At 39.0% G+C, this 27,538-nt stretch overlaps 1 protein-coding gene across 3 annotated transcripts in view; it reads left to right on the top strand.

The window, feature by feature from the left end:
* GPM6A (glycoprotein M6A) overlaps window positions 1-27,538 on the top strand; it is a 336,266-nt gene that overhangs the window by 249,409 nt on the left and 59,319 nt on the right. For 2 of the 3 annotated variants that reach the window (XM_075066384.1, XM_075066383.1), the window contains exon 2: window positions 25,248-25,440. The exons of the other annotated variant lie outside the window; for it this stretch is intronic. In XM_075066384.1, the coding sequence (XP_074922485.1) occupies window positions 25,248-25,440 (193 nt within the window). The remainder of the gene's footprint in view (window positions 1-25,247; window positions 25,441-27,538) is intronic. 3 annotated transcript variants of the gene reach the window in all.

The raw sequence follows: 27,538 nt of genomic DNA, 5'->3' as shown, positions 1-27,538 counted from the left end.
GGGAAAGTTAAATGAAAAAAAATAAGCTGTCGAATTCATAACACTATGCCGTAAATAACTAAAAACCTCTCTAGATATGGTAAATAGTGTCTTCTGCTTTCTGTTTCAATGTTGAAAAAATAATTTCATTTTACATTACTTCAGACTGTCCTGAGACATTTTGAAAACAATAAATTAGCAATACAATTGGCAGTAGGGGCAATACAGTAACAAACACACATACTCTGACAAGTCTGAAGTCAATGAGTTATCAAGCAGAACGTGAAGGTACTGTATACAGTAAAAATTGTTTGCTCAACATCAAATGAGTTACATAAATGGAGAACTTACATACCCAGAATAGCCTATAATATTAGTTTGAGTCTGAGAAAGAAGAACTCATGAGAAGCAAACTGCAGTTTAATTTTTATACCCAATCTTTCATGAGACATAAGACTTCAAAATTATCACAAGCATTAAAGCAACACTGAAACAAATTCGCCCTGAAGCTGTCTAAAAATATCCAGTCTAACCAAAATGAGGTAACAAATCATGAGCATTGGGCATCATTGTTTCAAATGCATGCCATGTCTGCTTTAAAACATGCAAACTGATACTTCATTCTTAGATTAAACCTTCCTCTCTGTTCACCTTTGCGGCCTGTGGCTTTTATTATTTCCAAATGTAGAATATGTTAATCTTAGCACAGTATTTAAGAGATTGTACAATAGCCCAGCAGAAAGCCATGATTTCCTCACACTTTGAACCTTTTAAGATACTAAAGATTATTGCTCAAGCTAATTTTTGCTAACATGATTGAATTAATATGTAAAGGCTTCAGCGAATTCATTTTGATGTCTTCATGTTTCTTTAAAAATAGATTGTTTTATAACTACCATGACTTTAACTTGTATATTGACAGAGCTCCTCCCTCCCCCCAAAAAAGTGAACGTAAACCACTTTTTAATCTTGTAAACAAAATTCCCACATCTATGTGGTGTTTAATAAGGCCAAAGGTGCGGTTTTTTTGTTTTAAACGAGTCATGTGGTAGTAAACTACTTTTGCAAGTGAAGCTTCACAGGGCTATTCAATTCATTAGTGAACAAGCAGACAGACTAATAAAATGAAGATGATAAAAGGAAAACAACTTTAATACTCACAAATAGTGTATGACCATAGTCACAGTGGGAATTCTAATGGCAGTACTAGGTAAAAATCACTGTAGTGAAAAGACCAGACGGCTAGTACATGAAGGAGTAATAAAAACAATGTGTTTCTATGACAGCTGTTGTTTAAGTGGTCTAGGCTAATAAGCATATGTTAATGTTATAGATATTCAGAGCTAAATAGGTCTGCTGAATTTCATGTGCTAAAACTCCGTCCTTTGATTAGGTGGTCTTCTGTGTGAGCTACTGATGTCCTAAAAAGAAAATTCTTAAAAAATAATTCAGTGTAATGTTATATACCTGTACCCCTGTTCTTTTACATGGTATGTTGGCTCTCTGGGGTTTTTTTAAATTTGTCCTCTGTAACATCACTGAAATAACCCACAGAAAGGGAAAAGTTGTCTGGAAAACCTGTGAGATGTAATAATACCCTTGGGTCTGTGTATGTGTGTGGGGAGGGGAGGGATAATCTTAAAAATCTGTTGAACACAGGATGCTAAATGCTCCTAGGAAATTCATAGAGGTCTAAAACAAACCAGTCGGTCACGATATAGTGGGAAGTAAGTGCTAGTGTACCTACTCGGGTCCAAACTGGATTGTGGTCTCCTGGCAATGCCTGCTCATTAAAGCACTTAGCTGCAGATTGGAGAAGACCATGATATTGCACATAGCTACTGGATAATGGTCCAGGTGGCTGCCCAGAGTACTGAATCTGTCATCAAGTTACCCATCATTTTGTAGCATAACTCTTTTGCCAGGATGGTGTTGCCATGTACAATGGCTGTCATCAGGTCATGCTTCCTCATCTCCAACCTCCCATGCTCTCTGTTCCAGGAGAGAGCCTGCCAAGCATGTGGAGAGAAATGGGTTGATGCTGCTTTGGATTTTCTTCATCTGTCAGTTTAGGGCCCTAATAGTGGATTTCAGTGCTTTTCCTCTTCTCCATGATGGATGATAGGATTGGGAGAGAGCAGAAAAGATACAGTTGTTGTCATTTGCCAACAGACAACACACCATTACCACAAGAATTTGCTATTTTAAGAGCAAAGTCATCACAAGATCCAATGTCTGGAAGCTGAAACTACACAACTTGAGACTAGAAATAAATCATCCATTTTTAGTGATGGTGATTAACCACTGGAACAAATTACCTAGCCATATGATAGTTTAATCACTTGCAATCTTTAAAATCAAGACTAGGTTTATTTTTCTAAAAGGTATTCTGTAGCTTAACTACAAGTTGTGGGCTTGATGCATAAACCATCTGGTGAAATGCTATGGCCTGTGCTATGGAGGAGGTCAGACTAGATGATCATAGAACTCCTTTTTGGCCTTAAATCTCTTAATCTGTGAAAGCCTGCTATCTCAGATACCAGTCTGTAGCAACTTGTCACATATGTTCCCCAATTTTTATTACTTACTGTTGCTCTCTCTTTTTTTTGTCTTTCTGTGTATCCTGACTATAATTTTGAAAGGTGCTATCTGAACCATGATTTCTGGGTGACAACAAAAGTGTGATAATATCTAGCTCCTATGTTATATTTCATCTGTAGATCTCAAAGAGCTTTACAAAGTTGATCGGTATTGTTATCTCCATTTTACAGATGGGAAATTGATGCATGGAGTAAAATAACTTGTCCAAAGTCACCCAGCATCAGAGCTGAGAATGGAACCCAAGTCTTCTGTGATCCACTCCATTGCTTTATCTTCTAGGTCACAAAGCTACTATACATACTGTATTTTTGAGAATCCCGTGAGATGTTACCTGTTAATTTTTGGTGTTTTGGTGGCAAAAGTCAATAGCACATTTGTTCACAAGACTGGCGTTCTATTAGCACACTATTTTAGCTTCCTACAGAAATCATTCTCTCAGAGATTAAAAGCAATTACTTCAGGTTTTATTACACTTCAAATAGACGTCAAATAGCAAGTAGATTATAAAAACAACAACAACAAAACATAAGTTAAAGATGTTAAATTTAACCTGGGCACTCAGCATTCTGTATAGATCAAGGTCTGGTGAAGCTGTTAAAAATCTTATTCTGATATTTTAACTTTGAATTACCTTTCTGGAACAAAAGAGGAGTAGTTGTTTCACAGCATAAACCAAATTTGTCCTTGAGATAAGCCCACTGAAGTTAATAGAGTAACACAAAGGATGATTTTAGACCTATGTGTTCTCAAAATGGAGTCTCTATTTCTGCCTCTGGTAATCTCACAGGAAATGTGTGGATTCTAGGACCCAGTTCACATACAGCAGCTGAAGCAACATTTCAGCTTTTCAGAGATCTTTCTATGGAATCCATCCTGTCTGGTTAACAGCTATCTCCTCTGTCACAATGCTAGATTCTTTCTGTAGTGTCCATCTCCACCCTTAACAGTTGTTACTGGATATTCTGGATATTCATCAAGAATCCTCCTCTTACTGGGTTTATGGGCTGGTACATGCAGTGAGTGTTCAAGGTCTCTGCTCTAAGTAAAACAGTAATAATTTCAACCATACAGATGCAATATTGAATATCATAAGGAAGGGGAGAAAACCATTTCATAGAATCATAGAAGACTGAGGTTGGAAGAGATCTCAGGAAGTCATTTAGTCCATCCCCTTGCTCAAAGCAGGACCAACACCAACTAAATCATCCCATCCAGAGCTTTGTCAAGCTGGGTCTTTAAAACCTCTGAGGATGGAGATTCCACCATTTGTAACACCCTAGCCCACATACTTTTAAAACTTTGGTCTTTTTGAAAAAGCTTGAAATCATAACCATTATTTGGCCCATAAAATAAATGGTACCTTATAAAATTAAATGGGATATTTAATTTCATTGATGCTCTGTTTTCTACACTGTTTTGATGGCTAGTAGATGGTTTTATTAACAGGTTTCAAAAGGTACATTTTTATCTTTGCATCATAAATGTTATTTTAAATATTTTTGGAATTTGTGTTGCCTAATTCCTGGTGATTACATAAAAATACTCAGTGCTTGATGATACTGTCCCACAGTTCACACTATGAGGGTGTGAGCTGCAGTGCATATGAAAGAGCTGTGATGTAACTCCCTTGTGTGGCCCCTGGAGGTGTGAAGCAAAAGATTCCTATCTGTGTTACTATGGCACACTTCAAACAATACTGCATTAATGCTAACTAGGACCTTTTACTTCACATCCACGCATCAACACAAATGAATTACAGCACAGCACTTGACAAACTGCTGTTCACACCCTCAGTGTCTCAACTGCGAAGCAATGTAGACATAGCCTCAATCTAATTTATGTGTGCGCAAAATACACATACATCAACACACAGATACCTGCAAAAACAACGAGGAGTCCTTGTGGCACCTTAGAGACTAACAAATTTATTTGGGCATAAACTTTCGTGGGGTAGAACCCACTTCATCAGGTATAAATACATAGTACATGAAAAGATGGGAGTTGCCTTACCAATGAGGGGTCCGTGTAACAAGGCAATTCAATTAATAGAAGAATACCAAGGGAGGAAAAATCACTTTTGTAGTGGTAATGAGGGTGGCCCATTTCAAACAGTTGACAAGAAGATGTGAGTAACAGTGGAGGGAAATTAGTATGGGGAAATTAGGTTTTGTAATGACCCATCCACTCCCAGTCTTTTTTCAGGCCTAATTTGATAGTGTCTAGTTTGCAAATTAATTCCATTTCTGCAGTTTCATGTTGGAGTCTGTTTTTGAAGTTTTGCTTTGTTGAAGAATTGCCACTTTTAACTTATTGAGTGACCAGGGACACTGAAGTGTTCTACTTGTTTTTGAATGTTATAATTCCTGATGTCAGATTTGTGTCCATTTATTCTTTTGCATAGAGACTGTCCGGTTTGGCCAATGTACATGGAAAAGGGGCATTGCTGGCACATGACAGCATATATCACGTTGGTAGATGTGCAGGTGAACGAGCCCCTGATGGTGTGGTTGATGTGGTTAGGTCCTGTGATAGTGTCCCTTGAATAGATAAGCAGACAGAATTGGCGAAGGGGTTTGTTGCAGGGTTTGGTTCCTGGGTTAGTGGTTTTGTTGTGTGGTGTGTAGTTGTTGGTGAGTATTTGCTTCAGGATGGGGTGGGGGGGGCTGTCTGTAAGCACTACGCTCAAAGGGATTTCCCTCTACCCCAACAGATGGTGGAGAGTGATATATACCCATATGATAATCAAGGCCATTCCATTGTAATTGCAGGTTATAATCCCCTCCTTGATGGAGTGCACAATAAATTATGCTATTATACTATAAAATCTTTCACTGTTTCCCTTACCTTCCACTAGTAAAATGTATCCAAGAGTCTCCAGGATATGTCCTTCAGCTTCTGCTTTGAATCCCAAGGCAACAAACTGCTTAAAAATGTGAAAACCACTTCCCTTCAGGAACTGAATAACATCTATGTTTCATCTGTTCCTTCTCACTCCTGCATTTCAATGATTTCACCCACACCTTGACTGAGTGGCTGCTTCATTAATATTTAAAGCATGTCTTGCTATTTACTTGCTATTTGTATTGCTAGCTTCTCTGGATTTTTTGCTTGATTCCTTATTCTTGATGTTTGGGCTCAGAAAGGATTTATATTTTTAAACTTTTTTCATCTCTTTATCTGCATGGCATAGAGGGAATAAAAGCTAAACCAGCTATAGAAGAAAGATACTACTGAGAATATTTGTACAAATAATTAAATTTAAAATCTACTATTTCCCAAATTATTTTAGAGTAAAATCATGATGTATTCTACACCAAAGCCCAGTGCAGCTCAGGCTTTTTGTGAATGAGAGAGAACCACTGCAGCACAAGAGACAGTATATGCTACACTACTGTTTCCTGGTTAGAAGTAAGGACTCAGTCCTACATGGTGCTGTGTGCGCTGAAGTCCCGTTAAATGAGAAACTGAGCATCAGTTGCCTGTCCTTTGCCACTCTAGTTTTGAGTTCTACAATTTTAAGGATCACACTTTATAATGAGGGTATGTTTATAAAGGGTTAACAAATGTTTAATAGATGTTCTAATAAATGGTTATAGATTGTTCGAGAATCCAATGGGTCAATAGGTTGCTTATAGTGATCTATAACATGTAGTACCCATTCCTGTAACATGTTTATAACACGTATTAATCATTATGAATCCCACATAAATTAATTATAATTAATTAAATAAATTAATATAAAGTGTGACCATTTGAATTAACTTTTATATTTTGCTTAACGGAAAACAATGGGCCAAATGTTGCTCTCAGTTACAACTGTACATTTCATTGACTTGATTCCCATATTTGTGCCTTTCTAATGGCTTTGAAGCTGGTAAATGAGGGGCAATACACCAGTTCCCTCAGCAGTTTGTTTTCAATTACAGGGTTTGACTGCATTATGGCCTACTGATTTACTTTTCATGCTGGGACTCCTACATGTCAGAGAACTGATAGCTAGGGTCTCATGAGAAGCAAATCTAAAGGATAAAGAGTTTAGAAAAGCTAACGGTTTCCCAATGAGACAGTACTAAAGATACAATTGCCAACTATGGTGCGATGGAAAGATAGGAAGAATAGTAAGAGACAAATATGGCTCCAGCAGAAGCTCTGTAATTATATGAAAACTGAAAAGTAATCCCACTGAAAGTGGAAACAAGGACAAATTGATAAGGATGAGTACAGAAGAATAGTACTAGCATGAAGGGACAAAATCAGAAAGGCTAAGGAACACAATGAATTACAATTAGCAAGGGATATAAAAGGCAATAAGAGAAAAATGAAGGACAATGTAGGTTCTCTTTTTAGTGGAGAAGTAGTAATAACTGATGACATCAAGAAGGTCGAGGTTTAATACCTCATTTGCTTCAGTCTTCACTAAAAAGGTTAATGATGACTAGATATTCAGCATAATTAAGATGACAACAAGGGAGGACGGAAAGTAAATTGAAAATAATAAAACAGGTTAGAGGCTATTTAGATATATTAGATGTGTTCAAGGTGGCAGATTCTGATGAAATTCATCCTAGGGTATGTAAGAAACTAGCTGAAGCAATCTCAGAACCGTTAGCAATTATCTTTAGAATTCCTGCAGAATGGGTGTGGTCCCAGAAGACTGGAATAAGGCAGACATAGGTACCTATCTTTAAAAAAGGGAACAAAGTATATCTGGGAATTTTTAGAACAGTCAGCCTAATTTTGACACTGGGAAAGATGCTGGAACAAATTAGTTAACAATCAGTTTGTAAGCACCTAGAGGAATAACCAGTATAGATTTGTGAAGAACAAATTATGCCAACTAACCTGATTTCCTCCTTTGTCAGGGTTTATGGCCTAGGGGATAGTGGAAAAACATCTTGATTTTTAGTAAGGCTTTTGATACAGTACCACGTGACACACTCATAAGCAAACTAGTGTGGTATAGATGAAATTACTGTAAATGGGGTGCATAACTGCTTGAAAGACCATATTCAAAGAGCTGTTATCAGTGGTTTGCTGTCAAAATGAGAAGGTATGTCTAGTGGTGTCCCACAGGGATCAGTCTTGTGTCCGGCACTAGCCAATATTTTCATTAGTGGTTTGGATAATGGAATGGAGAGTTTACTTATAAAATTTGCAGATGACACCAAGCTGGGAGGGGTTGCAATCACTTGAGAGGACAGAATCAGATTTCAAAATGACCTTGACAAAATAGATTTGGGTCTGAATTCAACAAGATGAAATTCAATAAAGAGAAGTGCAAAGTGGTTCACTTAGGAAGGAAAAAACAAATGCATAACTAAAAAATGGGGAATAACTGGTGAGGTGGCAGTACTGCTGACGAGGATCTGGGGGAGTATAGTGGATCATGAATGTAAGTTAATGTAAAATAATAGTGAAAAGTTTAATATTTTGGGATGTATTAACAAGAATGTCATATATAAGACATAAAAGGTAACTGTCCTTCTCCGCTTAGCTCTGGTGAAGCCTCAGCTGGAATACTATATCCAGTTCAGGGTGCCACATTTTAGGAAAGTATGACAAAGTTCCTCCTCTACCTTGGTGGGTCCTGCGCTTATTGGCGGATTTTTTCACTTCAGTGATCTTCCCCTCTTGCGGAACCCACAGTTTGGGTCAGCTCCTCCTGTGTCTGATCAGGAGTTGGGAGGTTTGGGGGGAACCCGGGCCCGCCCTCTAGTCCGGGTTCCCCCCAAACCCATGTGGATTGCAGCTGTCTGTAGTGCCTCCTGTAACAGCTGCATGACAGCTACAACTCCCTGGCTACTTCCCCCATGGCCTCTTCCAAACACCTTTTATCCTCACCACAAGCACCTTCCTCCTGGTGTCTATAACGCTTGTCCTCCTCAGTCCTCCAGAGTACACTCTCTCACTCTCAGCTCCTTGCCTTCTTGCTCCCAGCTCCTCACACACGCTCCTTCTCCTCTGGCTCCTCCCTGCCTGACTGGAGTAAGCTCCTTTTTAAACCCAGGTGCCCTGATTAGCCTGCCTTGATTGGCTGCAGGTGTTCTAATTAAAGTAGCTCTCTCTACTGCTTTCTAGAAAGGTCTTAATTGGCTCCAGGTGCCTTGATTAACCTGGAGCAACTGCCATTTGGTTACCAGGGTACTAGGGATTTGTTTAGCCTGGAGCTAACGTACCTGTTTCTCAGTACTTTACTGTAGCCATCTGGCCTTGCCCCATCACAAAAGATATGAACAAATTGGAGAGAGTCCAGAGGAGATAAACAAAAATTATTTAGAAAAACTGACATATGAGGAAAGGTTAAAAAAACTGAGCATGATTAATCTTAAAAAGACTGAGAGGGGACCTGATAGCAGTCTTAAAAGATAAGGACATTTATAAAGAGGACATTTATAAAGAGGTAGTTAAGCTTTGTAATAGTCTTCTAAGAGAGATTGTGGGATTCCCATCATTGGAAGTTTTTAAGAACAGGTTGGACAAACACCTCTCAGGTATGTTCTGGATTTACTGGGTCCTGCCTCAGTGCAGGAAGCTGGATTTAATGACCTCTTGAGGTCCCTCCCAGCCCTACATTTCTATGATTCTGTAACTTGTATGTTTATTAGGTGTGGGATCAAGAGCTGTCTCATTTAATCCGCAATAAACCTAAGGTACTGAAGAGCCCATAAAAGCTAAGCACAACGTTATTTTCTCTGTATTTCATAATCATTAATGTCCCATTAATGACAGTTTTCATTTTAATGGGATTTGTGCTGCACAATTGCTTGCATATCTGTATTTAATTATTTAATTTTTAATTCTCATTTGCTCTGAGAATATACATCAGTTTACAACACAAACTTTAAATGATGCATATAAAAAGAGAGGGAATTTTCCTAAATGCAGCTGCCTTTGCATCTCTCTCCCATTTGCACTTCCTAATGAATCCCTTCACTACCAGAAATTATCTTGGCCATGGATAAAAACAGTTTGGGCACAAAATATATTTGAATATTATTTAAAATGACAATTTTGTACTTGTCTCTTTTTGCTGCTGATTTTTTGTCTTTATTGCTCTGCTGCGTTTATTTTTATATAAATGTAGGTTTTGTATGTAACCAATGGTATTAACCAATTCCATCATAATGATAGTCATAAAAATGATCAGAGAGGTATAACTTGTACTGAGAAGAATCTATTTTGATGACAGCACCTCAACAGCTCCTGTACTAACTCTTCAAAAGTGAACACTGAACAGCAGCTCACAACCAATTCCAAGTTCAGGAAAGTTCATATTGTTACTATAAATCAATATCAAATATATCACATTGTCAGTATGGAATCGGTATGTCCTACATGTACATGTTGTCCCCCAAGTAATAGCTACCTCACAGCATCACAACTCAGAGCCGCATTCTTATGTGCAGATGGGGAAACAAAAGTATTACCATTCTGGTGGACTTAGGTTTGCTTGTACCTTACTTTGCTTATGGTACATCTGGAAGGAATCCTATAGAAGCAGAGTTTTTGGCTCTGGCAATGCCTTCTGTGTATTTTGGAAGATCAGAATCATGATGAGCTCAAGAGCATTGCTTCTACCACCACAGTCAACTTGATGGGAGTGTAAGTACGCACCTTTTATCACACAGATAACCCTTACACTCTTTTCCCAGTTTGAGTTAACTTGCTACCTTGCTTTCTTGCTTTCTGATCTGCACTAAAATAGTATGTAAAGATTTTGGACTCCTTTGAAAGAAAAATGCCCTATAAATGTGAATTATTATTGTACAGCAACCAATGTGACACATCTTAGGGCAAATAGATAGATGTAAGTGGTTGTGACAGCAGAGCATCTGTGGCTCAGCAGTGCAGAGCCTAACTATTAGGGTCTCTCTTCTTCATGTCTGTTGAAGTTGAACTCTTGTGCTTTGGCAATATCTGCATATTAGTGGGCAAGTAGAAGTTTGTATCTCCTCATCCTCTTCCCCAAGATGCTCATTTATATGTGGTAGCTGGCTTATACTGAACAGTGAAGTCAGCAAATGAGGCAAGCTCTCTTGAAATGATTGGAAATACCTATACAGCCATGCCCCTTCAATATAAAATACATTATTATTTTTCTTATATGTGCCAGGACTCTAGCTCCGCATGTCATTTAATTCTGTCTTTGTGGGTAAGTGTTCGTACACACATACTGTGTATTTTCCCTAAAGAATTATATCAATTCCACCTCTGCAGACACTGTCAAGAGTGATTCTAATGCAGAACAAATTTAAGCAAAACCACTTTATTGTACATCTCATACGTTGTCAGCTGGTTGCTGACTCTTGGCTCTGTTTATATCGAGATGCCAATGTGGGCCTCACTTCTGCAAGGTATTTAAGCACATACATATCTTTAAGCATATGATTTGTCTCCTTGCTGAGAGAAAATATAAAGCATGTGGATTAAACACTTACAAAGACAGAATTAAGTGATACAACATCATTAACACATGAGACATGGTTGCCTGTGATAGCAGGGGACTGGACTCAATGCCCCGTGAGGTCCCTTCAAATCCTATGTTCTTTTCTTCTTGTGGGTATATGAAATCTGGATATGCTTTCCCTGTATGTTAATCTCATTCTCCTCACAGTGCATGTTCACTGATTTCAGTGGCATAAACAGCTTTCTCAGCTGGGGCCATAGTCATAAACACCACAGTAATAGAATGCCTCAAACTCATTCATGAATTTACCCACACAACATCCTGGTGAGATAGGAAAGTATTATTGTCCCCATTTTACAGATGGGGAAGTGGGGTACAGAGAGATTAAATGATTTGTCCAGGATCACTCAGTAAATCCATGGCAGAGCCAAGAATGGAACTCAGCCTTTTTGAGTCCTCATACCTTAACCACAGGGCCATTCTTTGTTAGCTTTCCTCATTTATTATTTGTTGTTGAGTTTGTGCCATTGCTTTTCCTGGCTGAGTTTTTCCAACATTGGAGAAGACATATAGGGAAGAGTCTTTTTAAACATATATTATCTGTCACCAGGTTTCCTGAAGAGCATTTTTAACATATATTTCCACACAAAGTTTGTCTCTGTCTCTTCCACCAACATAAGTTGGTCCAATAAAAGACAAATCTTATCTCTTTCAACACCTAAAGAAACCATCTCACTATCCAATCTGTATTTTATCAGCCAGGACTGTGCATAGATACTGTGTCTTTCTTTTTTTCACTTTTTGAGTATTTCTGAGTGCATAGTTATCAGCAGGTATCGAATGCAAAGAAACATGTAACCTCAAAGAGGAGTATGCAGAATAGGAGAGATCACTTGCACTGTTATGCTTCTGCCCATTTAAACCCACCACCCTTGTCACTTATAATTTAATCAGATAAATCAAACAAATTCTGAGTGGGCATGGTGCCACACATGTGACGATATGGACGTGAGCATAAGAAAAGAACCGACCATCATAACGTTTTTGGGCAATGAACCTGGTTGTTTAAATTACCTTATCTTGTATATCTAATGCACAGCTATATTATACTCATCATTGTAGTATACTTTAATTCAAATAAACTCTGATGGAACTGATGAGCACCTGAAAGCAACTTTCAAAAAACAGAAACTCTGCCTTTTAAAAGTAACATGGCCAAACCTTGGCTCCTGGCCATAACCCCTTTGTAGCATTCTGGGCAGCTGAGAAATCCTCTTAGCTGGTGTTGTGTCACTTGCTTTGTCCTACAGATAGATGTAGGGGCATTCGTGGGTGTATTCTTCCACATTCCCCATCAGTGGAGCAGTCCCCAGGAAACTGGTCTAGTTGATATAACTTCCTCATAGCCACCTTTTTTTTTTTACCCATTCCAGGTTCTGCACTAGTGTGGTTCAACTGGACCCAGGGATTTGGTCTGCACTGTATGAGTAAATAATGAAGTGCTATACATGTCAGTAAAAGGTTGGCTTTAAAACAGAGAATACATTAAGAATGTCCTACTTTGTAGCTAGATTGCTATTACAGAGTTCTTTATACTGTGTGCTTTGGATTTTCTGCTTTCAAAATTGTCCTTTATACATCTTTGCACTTTTATAGGTATTTGTGAAATCCATTCAAGGCTTTAAAAGTTGTTTTCTCTTGTAAATTAGTGAAGGAAGGAATATCTTTTCTGCCAGTGTTTTCCCACTGTGAGCCTTTCACTGTGTCTCCTTCCATTGGCATATGTGTGTGCCAACAGGGAGAGTTTGCACCTTCCACATTGGAGATGTGATTAGACTTTTGTAAATAAGAAGGATTTTTTTAGAATGGCATGGTTATCAACATTCTAGCTTCAGAAATTGTGACATATGGAGAAATGAGCAGATGTCAAACAGCAGAGAGGTGGCATCCCCTTGACTCCTAGAGACTGCCAAGTCTAAGGGTATTTTTAGGTCCAATCTCCTGTTTTCCCATTTCTTCTTCCTAACATGAGATTACAAATCTCCCTGAATTGTATTGCTCTTTTCCCCCACCTGTTTGCTGTTTTCTTCCTTAGCTGATGCTATCTTTCTTGTCACTCCCTAAACGTGTTTACTTTATTATTATTATGGTTATTAAATAATATTTAATATTTATATTATGGTAGCACCCCTGGGGCCTAATCAGAATCGGCGTCTAGTTGTGCTAGATACTGAACAAACGTAAAAGTAGACACAATTCATGTCCTGAAGACTTTACAATCTAGGAGGATGAGCAACACAAGGGTTGAGGGAGAATCAGACGATGAAGTGTTCTCAATTTTCATACATATTTGCTCTATTTATTTTTATTGTAATATACAGTAATTAAATATTGGCTTTCCCCAACTGTCCCTCAGCCTAATCATTTAGCACTGGATATTGTGGCAGAAGTGAGCCTTGAGAAAGAATTGGAAAACAAGAGCGTGTAGTACATTTACACAAATGCTCATTCAGATTTTCTTTTAAGGGGACCTTGCAGCTTTCCCCAAAAAGATGCATGCACAGATGTTTGTTCAGGTTCTACATGCAATACAGGATCTCTCATGCTAACCACTACAACATCTCCCAACTGCAAGTGTCTTATGTTAATTATCTTAAAAGGGAACAAGATGCAAGTGTTTTTCCCTGAAATTAAGGTGTTTGGCAGTCATGGGATGAGCAAGTGCATACATAAAACTTCTCCTCTGTAGGGAAATGGTGCATGTATACATTGGGTACTATAGATTTGGTGGAAATGTTAAATAGATTTTATTGTGTCGAGCCTTTAAGCTTAATTGAGGGGTGTTCTCAGTAGTTTTTTAACTTCACTTAGGGCTTTTCTGTACTACAGAAGCTATGCCGGCATAGCTACATGCCAACATAACCCCAAAGGATAGATGCATCCTACATTAATGGAAGGAGTTTTTCCATTCTTTAGGAACGTCGCCTCTCTGAATGATAGTAGCTTTGTCTTCGGTCGACATAGCTGCATCTACACTGGGGGTGAGGTTGGCATAGTGACATTGGTCAGAAGTGTGATTTTTTTTTCACATCCTTGACCATCATAGCTATATTGACCTAACTGTTAAGTGTATGCCAAGCCTTAGATCAGTGTGCCCTTATATACATTTCTAACAGGCTTTAAAATGGCTGATACATCAAATGACTGTGAAAGAAATCATAGATCTCTATGGCAGATGGCTTTGCTAAATATAGTTGTTTAGCAAATTGCTCACTGAATTGCTCATTGTTTGAATTGCTCAGTGTTTTTCTCCTGCAAGTTTGCTGGAACAATAATTTTCCTTTCTGAATAAGAAATATATTCCACATCATCTCTGCTGGGCTTCAAAACTACAGATTAATTAGAAGCCAGTCAAGCAATCTATTTAGGAATTAATTACCTAGCATATAACCGAACTAACACTTTCAAGTTAGGTAAAGAAAATGCTAATGTGATTCATATTCAGCAACATTATTTCTGATATGGAAGATGTCTTGATGGATTTGTATGATCTTGTTAAACTGTATTTAAGATTCTTATAGTCAATGCATTATTTTTCAAAGCATACTACATTTAGTGATGGCTGTATAATAGCAATCATAAGGGAGTGTTTTGGATGAAAATATGGGGTAATTAATCAAGCAAGTTAATCATTGTGGAATTTAATGGTGCTTTAAACAACTATTAAAAATGCAAATTCTGCCACATCATTAGAGCCAAGGTTCAAATTCTCTTTACCAATCCTGCAGAAGAAGGGAGAGAATTATATGTGATTAAGGAAGGAGAATTTATTTGATAAATAAGTAGTATTAAAACAAAATGTTAAAAAACACTACCTTGCCTCCCTCCCTCCTGCCCCCACACACAAATACACCGTTTTTTGGAGTAAAAAGTAAACTGATCAGAATAGTACAATTTGAATAAATATTCAGACTAAAATTGGAGGTTTTCAAACTGGTCTGCAAAGCTGGCTGGTCACATGGTGTGGTCTCTACTACTTGTTTCCAGCTGCTAAATTGCATGAATAAACTGTCAAAAATATATTGAACTTTCCCCAGTGTAACTTTTTCACATAAGTTATTGCTGTTGTTGCCACAAAGATGTTCTGCAATGTAATTGAAGTACTTTTTCAAAGGGGCTCAGCAGTTTCCCCCCAAAAAATGCATGTCACCTAGTTTCTTCAAGTTCCAGGTGTAATCCAGACTCTCTTGTGCTAACCACTGTAACATCTCCTAACTGCAAGTGTTTTATAGCAAGATAATAACTGCAATCACAATAGGGCTGAGAGTGGATGTGATCTGCAAGACAATATTGAGAAGTGGTCCATGCAGTGAAAAAAATTGAGAACCTCGTCACATAAAACTCTTGGCCAATACCTTGTCCATACTAGAAATGTGCACCAGTTTAACTAAACTGAGCTAAGAATTTATTTAAACAAACTACGGCAGTCACCTACTAATCTAATATAATTCAGAATAAGCAAGGCTTAGTGTGTCTACATTGTGGGATTACACTGGTTTAGCTAGATGGATTTTTAAACTGATGTAGTTAAACCCCTTCACTTTTCTACTTTAGAAAAGGCCTGAAATAAAGGGGAACTGATTCTGATTGCAATCAACTTATCCCCTATAACTCTGATGTAGTTACTCCTGGTTTACGTCAGTGTAAGTGAGATCAGAATCAGTCATAGGGATTTTGCAAATAGAAAGCCCCATTGTTAGAATAATTTGAAAATGAGCTAGTGAAACCATTGCAAAATTTACCATAGGGGACAATTGTGCAATGGCAGGGGATGGACCAAAGCTGTTTCAAAAGGTCTTTTTAATTTGATTTTTATGATCCTATTTAAAAGAAGAGGGGAAAAGATGCCAATTATTTGAAAATTTTTACTGCAAACATTTAGGAAGCATAACCTAAAAAGAAGATAGATTTGTGTCAGAAAGAGGTAAATGCCTTCTCCTTTGCACATTTCATTCCTTTTTTTAATAGTTGTTTTTAATAGACAATTTTCCAAATATATGCTACAGTTCAAAGTAAAATAAGTCTCGGAAGCAATATTTCTGCCATCCTGTCATTGCGGCTTCAACTTTCAGGATTTCAGTGTGTAACTATATGAGTCAAAAATGAACAGTTTTTAAATGTTTTTAATAGTGTCTTTGAGTTTTTACTTGTCACCAATTACCAAATAATGATTCCTTGCATGCACTTTTTATTTATGCAGCTTTGTCCTAAAGTACTCAAGGAGGATGGGATATTGTTGGTTTTATTTTTCTGACCATTTTTCTTTTGAAATCATATTTTATGGCAATACTGTTTTTATAATTTCTCCTTTTAAATTGTATTCACTTGACATGACAGCATATTACATGTAAACATACTTCAGCATTTTTCAAATGAATATAGAATATTCTATTACTGGTTTTGTCATTTTACAATACATTATAAATCAACCTAAAACAAATTAGGGCCTGATTCTGATCTCATTTGTAGATTCCTGGTGTAAATCAGGAAGATCTCCAGTGAAGTCTGTGTAGTTAAACTGTGTAGTTAAACTGGTGTAGATTCAGTGTCAAGGAGATCAGAATCAAGCCCTATTTCTTTGAGTTTTTGTATCTTTTCCATTTCAGGTTCTTATCCTGTGATGTGCTGATCAAATTCTAGGAGGTACTGAGAGCCCAGAACTCTCAGACTTCAGTGGGAGAGGATTGGAACTTTAGAGATTAGGAGCTAAATTCTGAACTCATGTACAGCCCATTTGCAATCCCATTGATTTAAATGCAGTTGCATGGGGTTTATGTCAGAGGACAATTTAGTTCTAGGTTTATAAATAAGGACAAAATACTTTACGTCAGAGGATACATATGACTAGGATAGAGAAGTTATTTTTCCAGACGGATTGTTGGGCTCTGAAGTACACTTAACAGTCACCCTTAGATTTCTGCCTCTTCCGTGCTTTTATGTTCTGACTAGTGTTTGCCTCTGTGGCCTTGGCTTCAATGTGATTGATTTCTGTACTTTCTAATGAAGTACAATAAACTGTGGTGGGAATTGAATTCCTCTGAATGTTGCTCAGGACTATGGGTGTGCGTTTGTGTGTGTGTGTGTGTGTGAGAGAGAGCGAGAGAGCGCAGGGGCGGCTGTATGTATTTTGCTGCCCCAAGCACGGCAGTCAGGCAGCTTTTGGTGGCATGCCTGCGGGAGGTCCGCTGGTAATGCGGATTCGGCGTTCCTGCTGCCGAAACCACGGGACAGGTGGACCTCCTGCAGGCATGCCACTGAAGTTAGCCTGACTGCTGCCCAGGGGCAGCTCCAGGTCCCAGCACACCAAGCGCATGCTTGGGGCGGTAAGCCGTGGGGGGCGTTCTGCCGGCACCGCGAGGGTGGCAGGCAGGTTGCCCGCGGAGTGTCCCCTGGTCCCGCGGCTTTGGTGGACCTCCCGTAGGCGTGCCTGTGGAGGGTCTGCTGGTCCCGTGGCTTCAGAGGACCTCCCACAGGCACTCCTGCGGCAGGTCCGCCGAAGCTGCGGGACCAGCGGACCTTCCGCAGGCAAACCACCGGACGCAGCTGCTGCCCTCACAGTGACCGACAGGCCGCCCCCCGCGACTTGCTGCCCCAGGCACGTGCTTGGTGCGCTGGTGCCTGAAGCCACCGCTGTGTGAGAGAGAGAGGGATGTTTATAGTTGATATGGTACATTTATTGTTGTCATTTTAAATACTCTGATACCAATTTTTCATTAGGAACCAGCTTATCAAGTGGTACCGATATTGTCAACTAACTGTATGAAAGGGTAAATAATGGAATACTCTGAATTTTACTGTATGTTGTAATTTCATAAAAGTAAACCCAAAGCCTCTTATGCTGATTTTCTGGATTTTTTTTTTAATATTTGATTGGATGTAGAGACGTGTCTGATGCAAAAACCTGGAAGTGAACATTCCCTCTCAGTAATTTTTCAAGGGTCAAGAATCAGAACCCTGGACTAGATCCATAAAATGACTTAGGTTCCTAAGTCCAACATTTAGTTGCTACTGAGATCCTCAAAACCCCTGCTCAGCTTCTGCTTATTTCTATAGATGCCTGAATTTCCCACAGGAATGTCCGAAGGTGCTTAAGTTTCTGCCAGTGAGCATGGACACAGCTGCCTTGGTCTGGGTGCCCAGGCACCTATCTCTCACATAAGCACTTGTGGGATTTTCAAACTAGGCATTTCTTGTGGATCCTGATCCAATAGGTGTTCCTAAAGCATTCCCAAACCCACACAGAATGAAAGCAGGAGTAGGTGGGGGTGTTTCCCTCTTCCCTCTCGCCCCCCCAAGAACTTTAGCCCGGTGCTTAGAGCCCTCACTCAGATGGGGTTCAGTCCCCCTGTATACCTGACTTGGAACAGGGATTTGAATTTGGGTCTCCACCCTCCCAGGAAAAATGCCTTAAGCACTAAAATATGAAGTATTCTGGGGCAGGTCTCTCTCAGTCTCTTCTGTTGAAGTTGTTCCACTGGTTATAATAATTAAATATTCTCCCATGGGAGTTCCATAACCTTTGGGCTGTAAAGTCATTTTCTTTCTGGCCCTTTATGGATATAGCCCCCAGATCTGATCCTTATTGATGGACTCTATCTGTAGACTACATCAAAACTCTGGATCTGAAAATCCCTGAGCTACCTTTGAGATGGTGGGAGAAATTCAAAATCCAGATTTCTAACTTTTCAGTTCATACTCCTCCTTACAATGACATAACTTTGTCTTGGAAATTAAACAGCAAAGCAAAAAATAATCATCACTCAGCAGTATAAATTAAGACACATAATGTAACAATCCACTGAGTGTACAGCATACAGTTTATAGGGGGAGGTGATAAGCATCTGACAGAATAAGACCACACAGCCTCTGTCTGTTTTAACTGATTTGATTTTGATCTGATTTTAACAAATTGGATTTTGCATTTAATTAACATCTTAATTGGTTATTAGAATAAATAAATCACATTTCTGGGAGTTTTAATTCATATCAAATGAAAATTTGGCAAATCAGTCCGTAGTCCAGATGTATTTGTCTTTTGATTGCTGAGGGGGATGTTAAACAGAAATGGCTTAAACTGACTTTCATTTTATAGATCTAGAGAGTAAAACAGAGATATTTGGTTTCACATGCTCATTACACTGGAGCTAAAAAGGCATTTGGAGTGTAAACAAAGTTATTTTACAGTTATGCTACTTAGTCCACAGTCTGTTGCTACTTTTTGTTGCAAAATTTTGGAAGGATCCAAGATATTAATCTCCGAAAGTTGGTTTCTTTTTGTGCTCAGGAAGTATAAAAAAGGAATATATACACCTAGAATTATAAATACTAGCAGATATGCTTATCTCTTGCAGTTTTCTGTGTTACAAATACTGTGTATTGAATAAGTTTCCTAGGTCCTATGATCCATGAGTTCTATGTTTAAAACATGGCAGTTCTGTATACAGACTGAGGACCAAATATGGCCACGAATAGACGTACTTTTGGCTTTGTATCATTTATGATTATTATTTGATGTCCAGCACCATCTGGGCAATTTACAGGTTTAAATTGAAATATTCACAGTTTCACAGAAGGAGATCAAACCCCATGCTCCTACTGCATGCAGTTTTATCAAAGAGCTAGAAAACTAAAATATAGTCAGTTGTGGTGATCTGTGCAAAGGCAAACATTTTGCTGGTCTTACTAAAGTTGGAGAATTTATGCTTAATCTTATTTCCTCAGGGAGAGAATTCCAGCTGTGTGGGCATATTACTAAGCAAGCATTGCTGTCAACACATCAGTCAGGTCCTGGTCCATCATGCAACATAATTGCCCTGATCAATCAGATGAAGTGTTTTCTGGTGAGGGGAATACCTGGTTGGCATAGAGCCAGTTATACTGTACATAGGAGATGAATTAAGGGAGTGGTGTGGGAGAAGAGAAGACTCAGCTGCACCCCAGCCATCTCTTGCTGGCATTATGGCCTTGAGGATCTGTTACTAGCCATTGCAAGTAAAGTAGATATGAGAGTGCTCCAGCATTTGGCGGGAGTGGGGGCAGGCTGAATCAGTCCGAAACAAGTGGATCAGTTGATGCTTTCAGAAAGGGAAAAAGTACAAATAAAAATGCAAACTACTTCAATATTCTGTGTATTCTTGTTTTTCTCTTTTGCCTTCTTGTTTTAGATTTGATAGGCTTTCTGAATACTAGATATTATAGTCAGTACCATAATTGCAATAATGCATACCTGATTCTGCTGTCATACCCATTTTACAGCAGAGTAATTCCATTGATTTCAATACAATTTTCATGGGTTTAAGTCACAAGACAATCAGGCTCTGAGCCGGTATTCTTTCTGTGCATTAGACAGAGACTGATGGTTCATTTCATATGTCACTTGCAGAACATCAGCTACTGTGATGGCAAAGAGTTCACATAATACTAATGCTTTATAAACAAGGAAAATGATTGTTGTGGTGGTGTTTCTATGCCCAATTTGTGTATAAACCCCTACTGCAGTTTAAATTGCTGTACTGAGATCTAAGTCATTTATCTCCTTAATATAAAGTAAAGAGAAAATTATATACTCAGCAACAAATTATGGTTGGCTGCTGCATGAAGAAGCGCATTAGATAACTTGCAGCCACTAAAAGGAGCACAGATCGGAGGAGCAAATTCTAGCTCCTCTACAAAACCTGTGCAGAGACTACTTTTCAGACCTTCTACAGCAGGAGCTATGAAGGGCATTCTAGTACACAGATTATTCCTAATCTGCGCAAGAATAGTCTACAGTGATGGGGAGAGGAGGCAGTTGTTTCTGGTTTGGACACCCATTAACACAGCCTTAGAAGTGCACCTGTTTTGGTAGCTAAGAATAACATTTTTGGGAGTTGGCTCTACACATACATAGTACAGCCCCATGGCTTGCCACCTACAATGCATTTGGATATAATAGTTTCTCTGTGGATTGATGAGGAATGAAATGGCCAGTTCTGCTTTTATGATATGCAATTCCAAGGCCGAGGGGGGAAAATCCAATATTGGAGGAATGGGACATTTCTTATGGCTTATGTCAAAAGTATATAGCCCCAGCAGTTCTATATTATAACCTTAAATTGAAAAAAAAAATCTAGGTAAACAAGAGGCAAAGTGAGCACAGCCACTATTGACACTGAATTGTGCCTGTTAAATAGTTTGTCACACTGCCTGGAAGAGGACACATCTAAGAGCGCCAATCTCAGGTCAGAATTCAGGGCATATACCCCAGACTGATGGTGTACTCTATCACAAGATTTCACCAAAGCAGTTAACAAATGTATGCTTCCAAAATACTGTACTAATTATTATGGAGCCACAGTCAGTCACCTTCAGGCCCTCATGCACCACGCAGACAAAACAGACTTCTGTGATAAATGAATATTAAAAACCAGAAATCCCATATATTAGGTTTTTCCAGTTTCAAAGAACTGGACACTCACTCCAGATCTCTATGTACTTCTGGATCTCACCCCAAAACCACACGGGTAGTCAGTCCTTTAGTAAACTAAACTAAAGGTTTATTAATATAATAAAGAGAGTTATCAAACGGTTAAAATCACTCATATACATTACAGTTGATTTCAGAGTTTGTAGATCAGGACAATAGTAGTGATGTTAAATCTTCTAGCTTGCGGTACGTCTCACTGGATCACCCAAAAGACTGGGGGAACCTGTCCATTGTTCAAAGTTTCCCTTCGTTAGAAATCATTATCCAGAGATCTGGAGCAGGAAAGGAGTTCTCAGTCTCCATTTATATCCTCAGCCCATGTGCATGGAAAGTTACTATCACAAACATGGAGTCAGGGTTCACATGTTCTCCATGCCTTGCTGAGTCAGCAGGCCTCCATTGTCCATATGCTTCTGTGCGGTCCTCAGGAGGAGCTCACTGGAAGAGTTGATTCTTCTTAATGGCCCATCAACCATGCCTGGCTGGTCTTGATGTAAATCCACCTTGTGGGTATTACGAACACAGAACAAAGATTCATAACTTCATATCCAATGATAATACACACATATAAATAGGATAACATTGTTCAACAGATTACAACTTTTCCAATGATCCCTTACAAGACATACTTTGTATAAGATTTATCACAAACATGCAGCAGTAGTGATACATCAGTGGTTGCAATAGCGTTGAAACCTTAGTGTGAACATGGTCATCTTTCTTTTGATATTGCATCACATAGGGTTCTAGCACAAAGTGAATAATAAAATAAATGAATGGATCATGTATTTCCAAATTAGCATGTTCATGGTTGTGCATGTGTAACTACGTCACTGTCCCTGGGACTCATGCCCTCAAAGGTGAATATACCTCAGTACCATCATGGCTTGAGAAAAAATTCTCAAATGTTTTCTAGATCACTTTCCCAAAACAGTGTGCATAACTCTGAGAGGAGTTTGCATAACAACTATGTAGATAACTAATACATGCTGTAGGTGGATAAATTATACGGTAGGTAAAATATATAGTAATATTTTTAGCAAGTTTGCAAGTATAGACAATTGCACATTTTTAGGATGGAAGGATGAGAATTATACTAGTAGGTTTAATTATGTGTATGTGTTATGAACTATGTTGATGCCATAATTTGTTCTTACAGCATAACCACATTACTGCTTTATCTTGCTCTCTTTTTACATCACCAGAAAAAATCAATGGGAATTAGCCCTAATTTGTGGAGTCTTTTTATGCATTAATTAGTTAGCCACTTTGGATTGGTTTATCTATTAGCACTTTCCATTGGTCTTACCAAAATTTTCCTTAATAATATCAAGTTCTCTTTTTTGTTGAGTGGTGTGATGTTTTGAGACTTACGAAATTAGTAAGTTTTATGGTGGAAGTTTTGATGCTCGTTGTATGTAATTATTTTTAATGTAAAATGGATTCATTGAAGTTAATTATCTAATTTCCTTTTATATAGTAGTTGAGTGGTAGGTAATTCCAGAAATATAGGCATACTGCTGATAGGTGTATTTGTTGCAGTTGTTCAATAATATTAGTATTCCATCATTGCGTATGTTAGCCAGAGACTCCTTCCCAACTCATATGGTCTCATGTTTATCTTCACTGCTTATTTTAAAACACTCATTTTCCAGTGTATTATCAGGATAGGTATCTTTAAAATCAATATACAAATATGTGATTGGAGGTCTTTGGGCAAATGTTTTGAATAGTTTATTTCTCTCCATGTCTTTTGTGAGCCTGATTCTCTTACACTGGTTTCACACCTGTATAATTCTACTGACTTCATTATTACCTATTATTTCTGTTATGATAATTCCCCACAGTCACTGTCCATGCACACGCCAGAAGAAAGAGGATGAAATCCTTGCCCCAGGGAGGTCAACAGCAATATTCCCACTGACTTCATGTGGTATAGGATTTCAACCGCAGTCCCTGAACCAAAGAGAATATGATCTAATGGAGTTAATCCTCTCAGTTCAAAGCTGCCTTGAAACATGCAGACATGGCCAATGGAAAATTACCCCGTGTAGGGCAATCCTTTAACACTGTAGTGCTGGCAACATCACTCCAGAATTCTGTTGGCAAGGAACATGTCTGGGGAAAAGGAAGCATGGCCTTGGCCATGACTCCTATACCAGCATGATACTCAGCTTCTGAAATGGTCCCTGGGGACTGTTGGCAGCTGGCACCTTAAGGTTGGTCTTATTTGTCTTGGTAGATCAACCCAGTGCTGAGTTAGGATCATGGGACCACAAAGGTGACTTATGGGCACTTCCCAGCCTCATCTGATCTTTTGCCAAGCACAGCTTGACCAGAGCAGAGAATCTGGCCTCAGATATGTTTTTCTTTTAATTCCCTCTGTTGTTTAGTGATAATCTTACAAAATTAAAACTTACAGAATTAAAAACCACCAATCCCCAAACCCACGATTTAGTTTCCCATGTAAGCTATTTATTATTTTGCTATGCTGTCAGCTTGGATGGTTAAACTAGTCTAATCATTTCCTAGTCAGTTTCACTCCAGTTCTCATGGACTGGTACTATCATAATGATACAATGCTGAAGTTTTTCAAAGAGGTCATGCCAGACTTGGAGAGACTTTGGGAAGGAGTCTGGAGATGCTGCATGTAGACAGGCTGCCTGGGAGGTGGATGTAGATGGGCAGAAATCATGAGGTTCTCTATTCTGGGAGGCAAGTGCCATGTTCTGCCTCTTGGTGGGGAAGAAAGTGTAGGGGAGCTGGGAAGGAGCAAGCATGGGGAGAGAAATGTAAGTGCTGCAGGAGAAGAAAAGCGACATGGGATCTGAATAAACTCATCATAGTAATCTAAGGCTGAATATGCTCAACCTTAGAGATCTATAAGTTAAGCCAGTGTACAGTATTAAAGCTTTGTGGTTCACCTGTAATATCTAAACTTTTTATTTTCTAGGTCCTTTTCTGATTTCACTTAGACTGGTGTAAATCAGGAGCAATGATCCTAAAGTAAGTGGAGTTATAGTGGTGTAAAAGGCAAACCAGGCTCTAAGTGTGCGCACATGGGGATTTTTTACTGGTACTTTTGTCACTGTAGTATCTGAGTGCCAGACAATGTGTTTATCCTCACTCCAACATGCCAGCGAGGTGTTATCCCTGTTGTATGGAAGGGAACTGAGGCACAGAGAGACTAAATGACTTGCCCAATCTCACACAGATAGTCTGTGATGGAGCAGGGAATTGAATGTAGTTCTACTGAGCCTCAGGCCACTGCCCTGCTTATTGTACCATTGTTCCGCTCTGGTTTTGTTTAGGTCCTCTTTTATAATCCATTAGCTGAGCAACTAGAGTAATGATTATAGGTTTAGCCTAGTTTCAGCATCGTAATCTGCTCAGAGTAGAAACACCAGAAGCACATAAAATACAGGGGATTCACACTGCTTAATAGTTTCCTTTTAGTCAGGATTGTTGGTATTTAATGGGTCAAACAACAATTGAGAAAGCATAAGAGCTGAATGAACCGCCCTCCATTTTCTGATGCTGAGAACAGTGACAGTGTAGGGAAAGTTGTATTGTTGATGGCTGACATGCTCTTTCCTTGGCCCGCAGTCTTCAATTTCCAGAGTGCATATGCCATGTCCATGAACACAAATATTGCCTTGCATCAAAAAGGTGCTGATGCTTTTAGAATAGCCAGACAATATAAAGTATTATATTATTATTTTCTTTCCTATGCAGGGTGCTTTGAGTGCTGCATCAAGTGCTTGGGGGGTATTCCCTATGCCTCACTGATTGCCACCATCCTGCTCTATGCTGGGGTCGCACTCTTCTGTGGCTGTGGACATGAAGCACTCTCAGGAACTGTCAACATTCTGCAAACCTACTTTGAGATGGCAAGAGCTGCCGGGGACATTATTGATGTCTTTACCATGTAAGCATTGTTCAACCTTTGGAGACTCTGTTTTTAGATGGCTGAAAATTAAGAAAAGGGAGAAAAATGAGATTGATGAATATATGCTTCAGTAAAAAGCACAGATCGTATAACCCAAGTACATGCAATAGTGTAAGATAAGCACAGTAAATTGTAACTGTGCTAATGTCTTTCCTTTCTACAAATAATTTTTAATAAACTTTTGAATCTAGTAGTAATTTTTAGCTATTGATTACTTAATGTAATTTTTAGTATTTAATATATTTTGTGATCTTCATGGATGTTCCCATATTTATAATTTTTATTAAATGGATTACAATGCATTATGTAATATATAAAAATATTCATTCATTGTTACTGATTCACTGTAAACATCAGCCATAGCTTTGCTTTGCATAAGTAATTAACTTTGATACTTAGCAAACACATTTCCATGTGATTACAAATAATTTAGAAAAATGGTAATCATTACGAAAAGGCAAATGTTCTAGCAAAGTTGGAAGAGGGATGGGAAAGCTATACTCCTGCAATAGCGAGGGGCACAACCACACAAGCCAAACAATGGTGAGGACTTCACATTTGCCAACCATTCAAAACTCATGAGTCTATCCCCCCCAAATCATATGATTGACTTAAAAATCATTAGACTTTGTTTTTTAAATCATCAATGTTGGGTTCCTTTTATTTACCTTTTTGTTTTCGAGCTGAGATTCTCATGTACTAACACAACTCCAGGAGCTGGGGCTTTAAGAAAACCCCCAAATATCATGAAACTTACAATAAAATCACAAGAGTTGTCAACACTGGACTCCACAGGTCTAGAAGACAGGGAATGAACGAGAGTTCGGGAGTAGCTGCTTGATAAGGTATGCTCCCTTCTCCAACCTGGGGAAATTCCCTTGGAAAAACTTACAGACTTGAATATTGTTCACTGCAGCATCACCTTTCTCTCTGTGTCATTTTGCAAACTAATTGCAAGGTGGAAGGGTCCCATAGCTTGGGCTCCAGCCCGAGCCTGCAACTCTACACAGCAATGAAATAGCCCCGTAGCCTGAGCGCCACGAGCCTGAGTCGGCTGGCACAGGCCAGCTGTGGGTTTTTCTTTTCTGTGTAGATGTACCCTCAGAGCCTGCATCAAAAGTAGCTAAAAGTAGCATTGTAGACTTTCCCGCTCACGTTTGAGACTGGGCTGTGAAACCTGGTGAGGGGAGTGGGTCTCAGAGCCCAGGTCCCAGCCTGAACAGAAACATCTACTCTGCTACTTTTAACTCTGTAGCACAAGCCCCAGGAGCCCAAGTCAGTTAACTCTTACTCTGAGACTCCCTGCTGCCAGGTGTTTTTGCAGCATGTATGTGCCCTAATCCTAATCAAATCTTAATAAAATGACATATCTTAGTGGTGGTTCTTCTGTTCCTCCCTTCCTTGTAAAAAACATCCCCTTCTCAGGAATTTCAAAGCAAGTTCTGATGCATGTGGGCCTAGCCAAAGCTGAGGGACCCTGCTTTTCATTATGGGGAGCATCATAGCTTCTCTGTGGGGGCTCAGGGAGGGACAAAGTGATTTCCCCACAACAGGGAAAGTGACAGTGACACAAAAGGCAGTGACAGAGCTGGAAATAGAATCCAGATCTCCTGGCTATCACAGTCCTGTCCTATCACCACCCTGCCTTATTGTGTAAGGATTTTCTTCATAGGCACTGACAATATTGCTTGTCGGATTAGTCAGCAAGAGGCATTCATGCAAATCAAGTAAATCACCACTTTGCCATATCCAGATTCCATCACCTTAGAAGTGAGGGCTCTGAGCTTGTTATCTGATCTCGCTGTTCTGCAGTGTAGTTTATAGTACAACTGGGAAACATGTGGCTTCTGCTATTTTTTTAATCCCAGCATTTAGAATAATGTGTATAACTTGACTTCACAGCTAAGGTTCAGTATTATCACTGAATGAAAGATCAGTCATTTTATTAGACTGTAACTTATTTTATTAGTCTCTGGGAACCCATTAGTGCAGAACTGCTGCAAATCAATGCTCTCGGTTCATAGCTAGTTTTTCAGGTTCCCCTGTCAAAATCTTAAGTGAAAGTATCAGTCAAGGG

This window comes from Chelonoidis abingdonii, chromosome 5 (assembly GCF_003597395.2).
Source record: "Chelonoidis abingdonii isolate Lonesome George chromosome 5, CheloAbing_2.0, whole genome shotgun sequence".
In the NCBI taxonomy this organism is placed as follows: domain Eukaryota; kingdom Metazoa; phylum Chordata; order Testudines; family Testudinidae; genus Chelonoidis; species Chelonoidis abingdonii.
The sequence above is the reverse complement of the archived record's forward strand: the minus strand, read 5'-3'. Positions and strand labels throughout refer to the sequence as shown.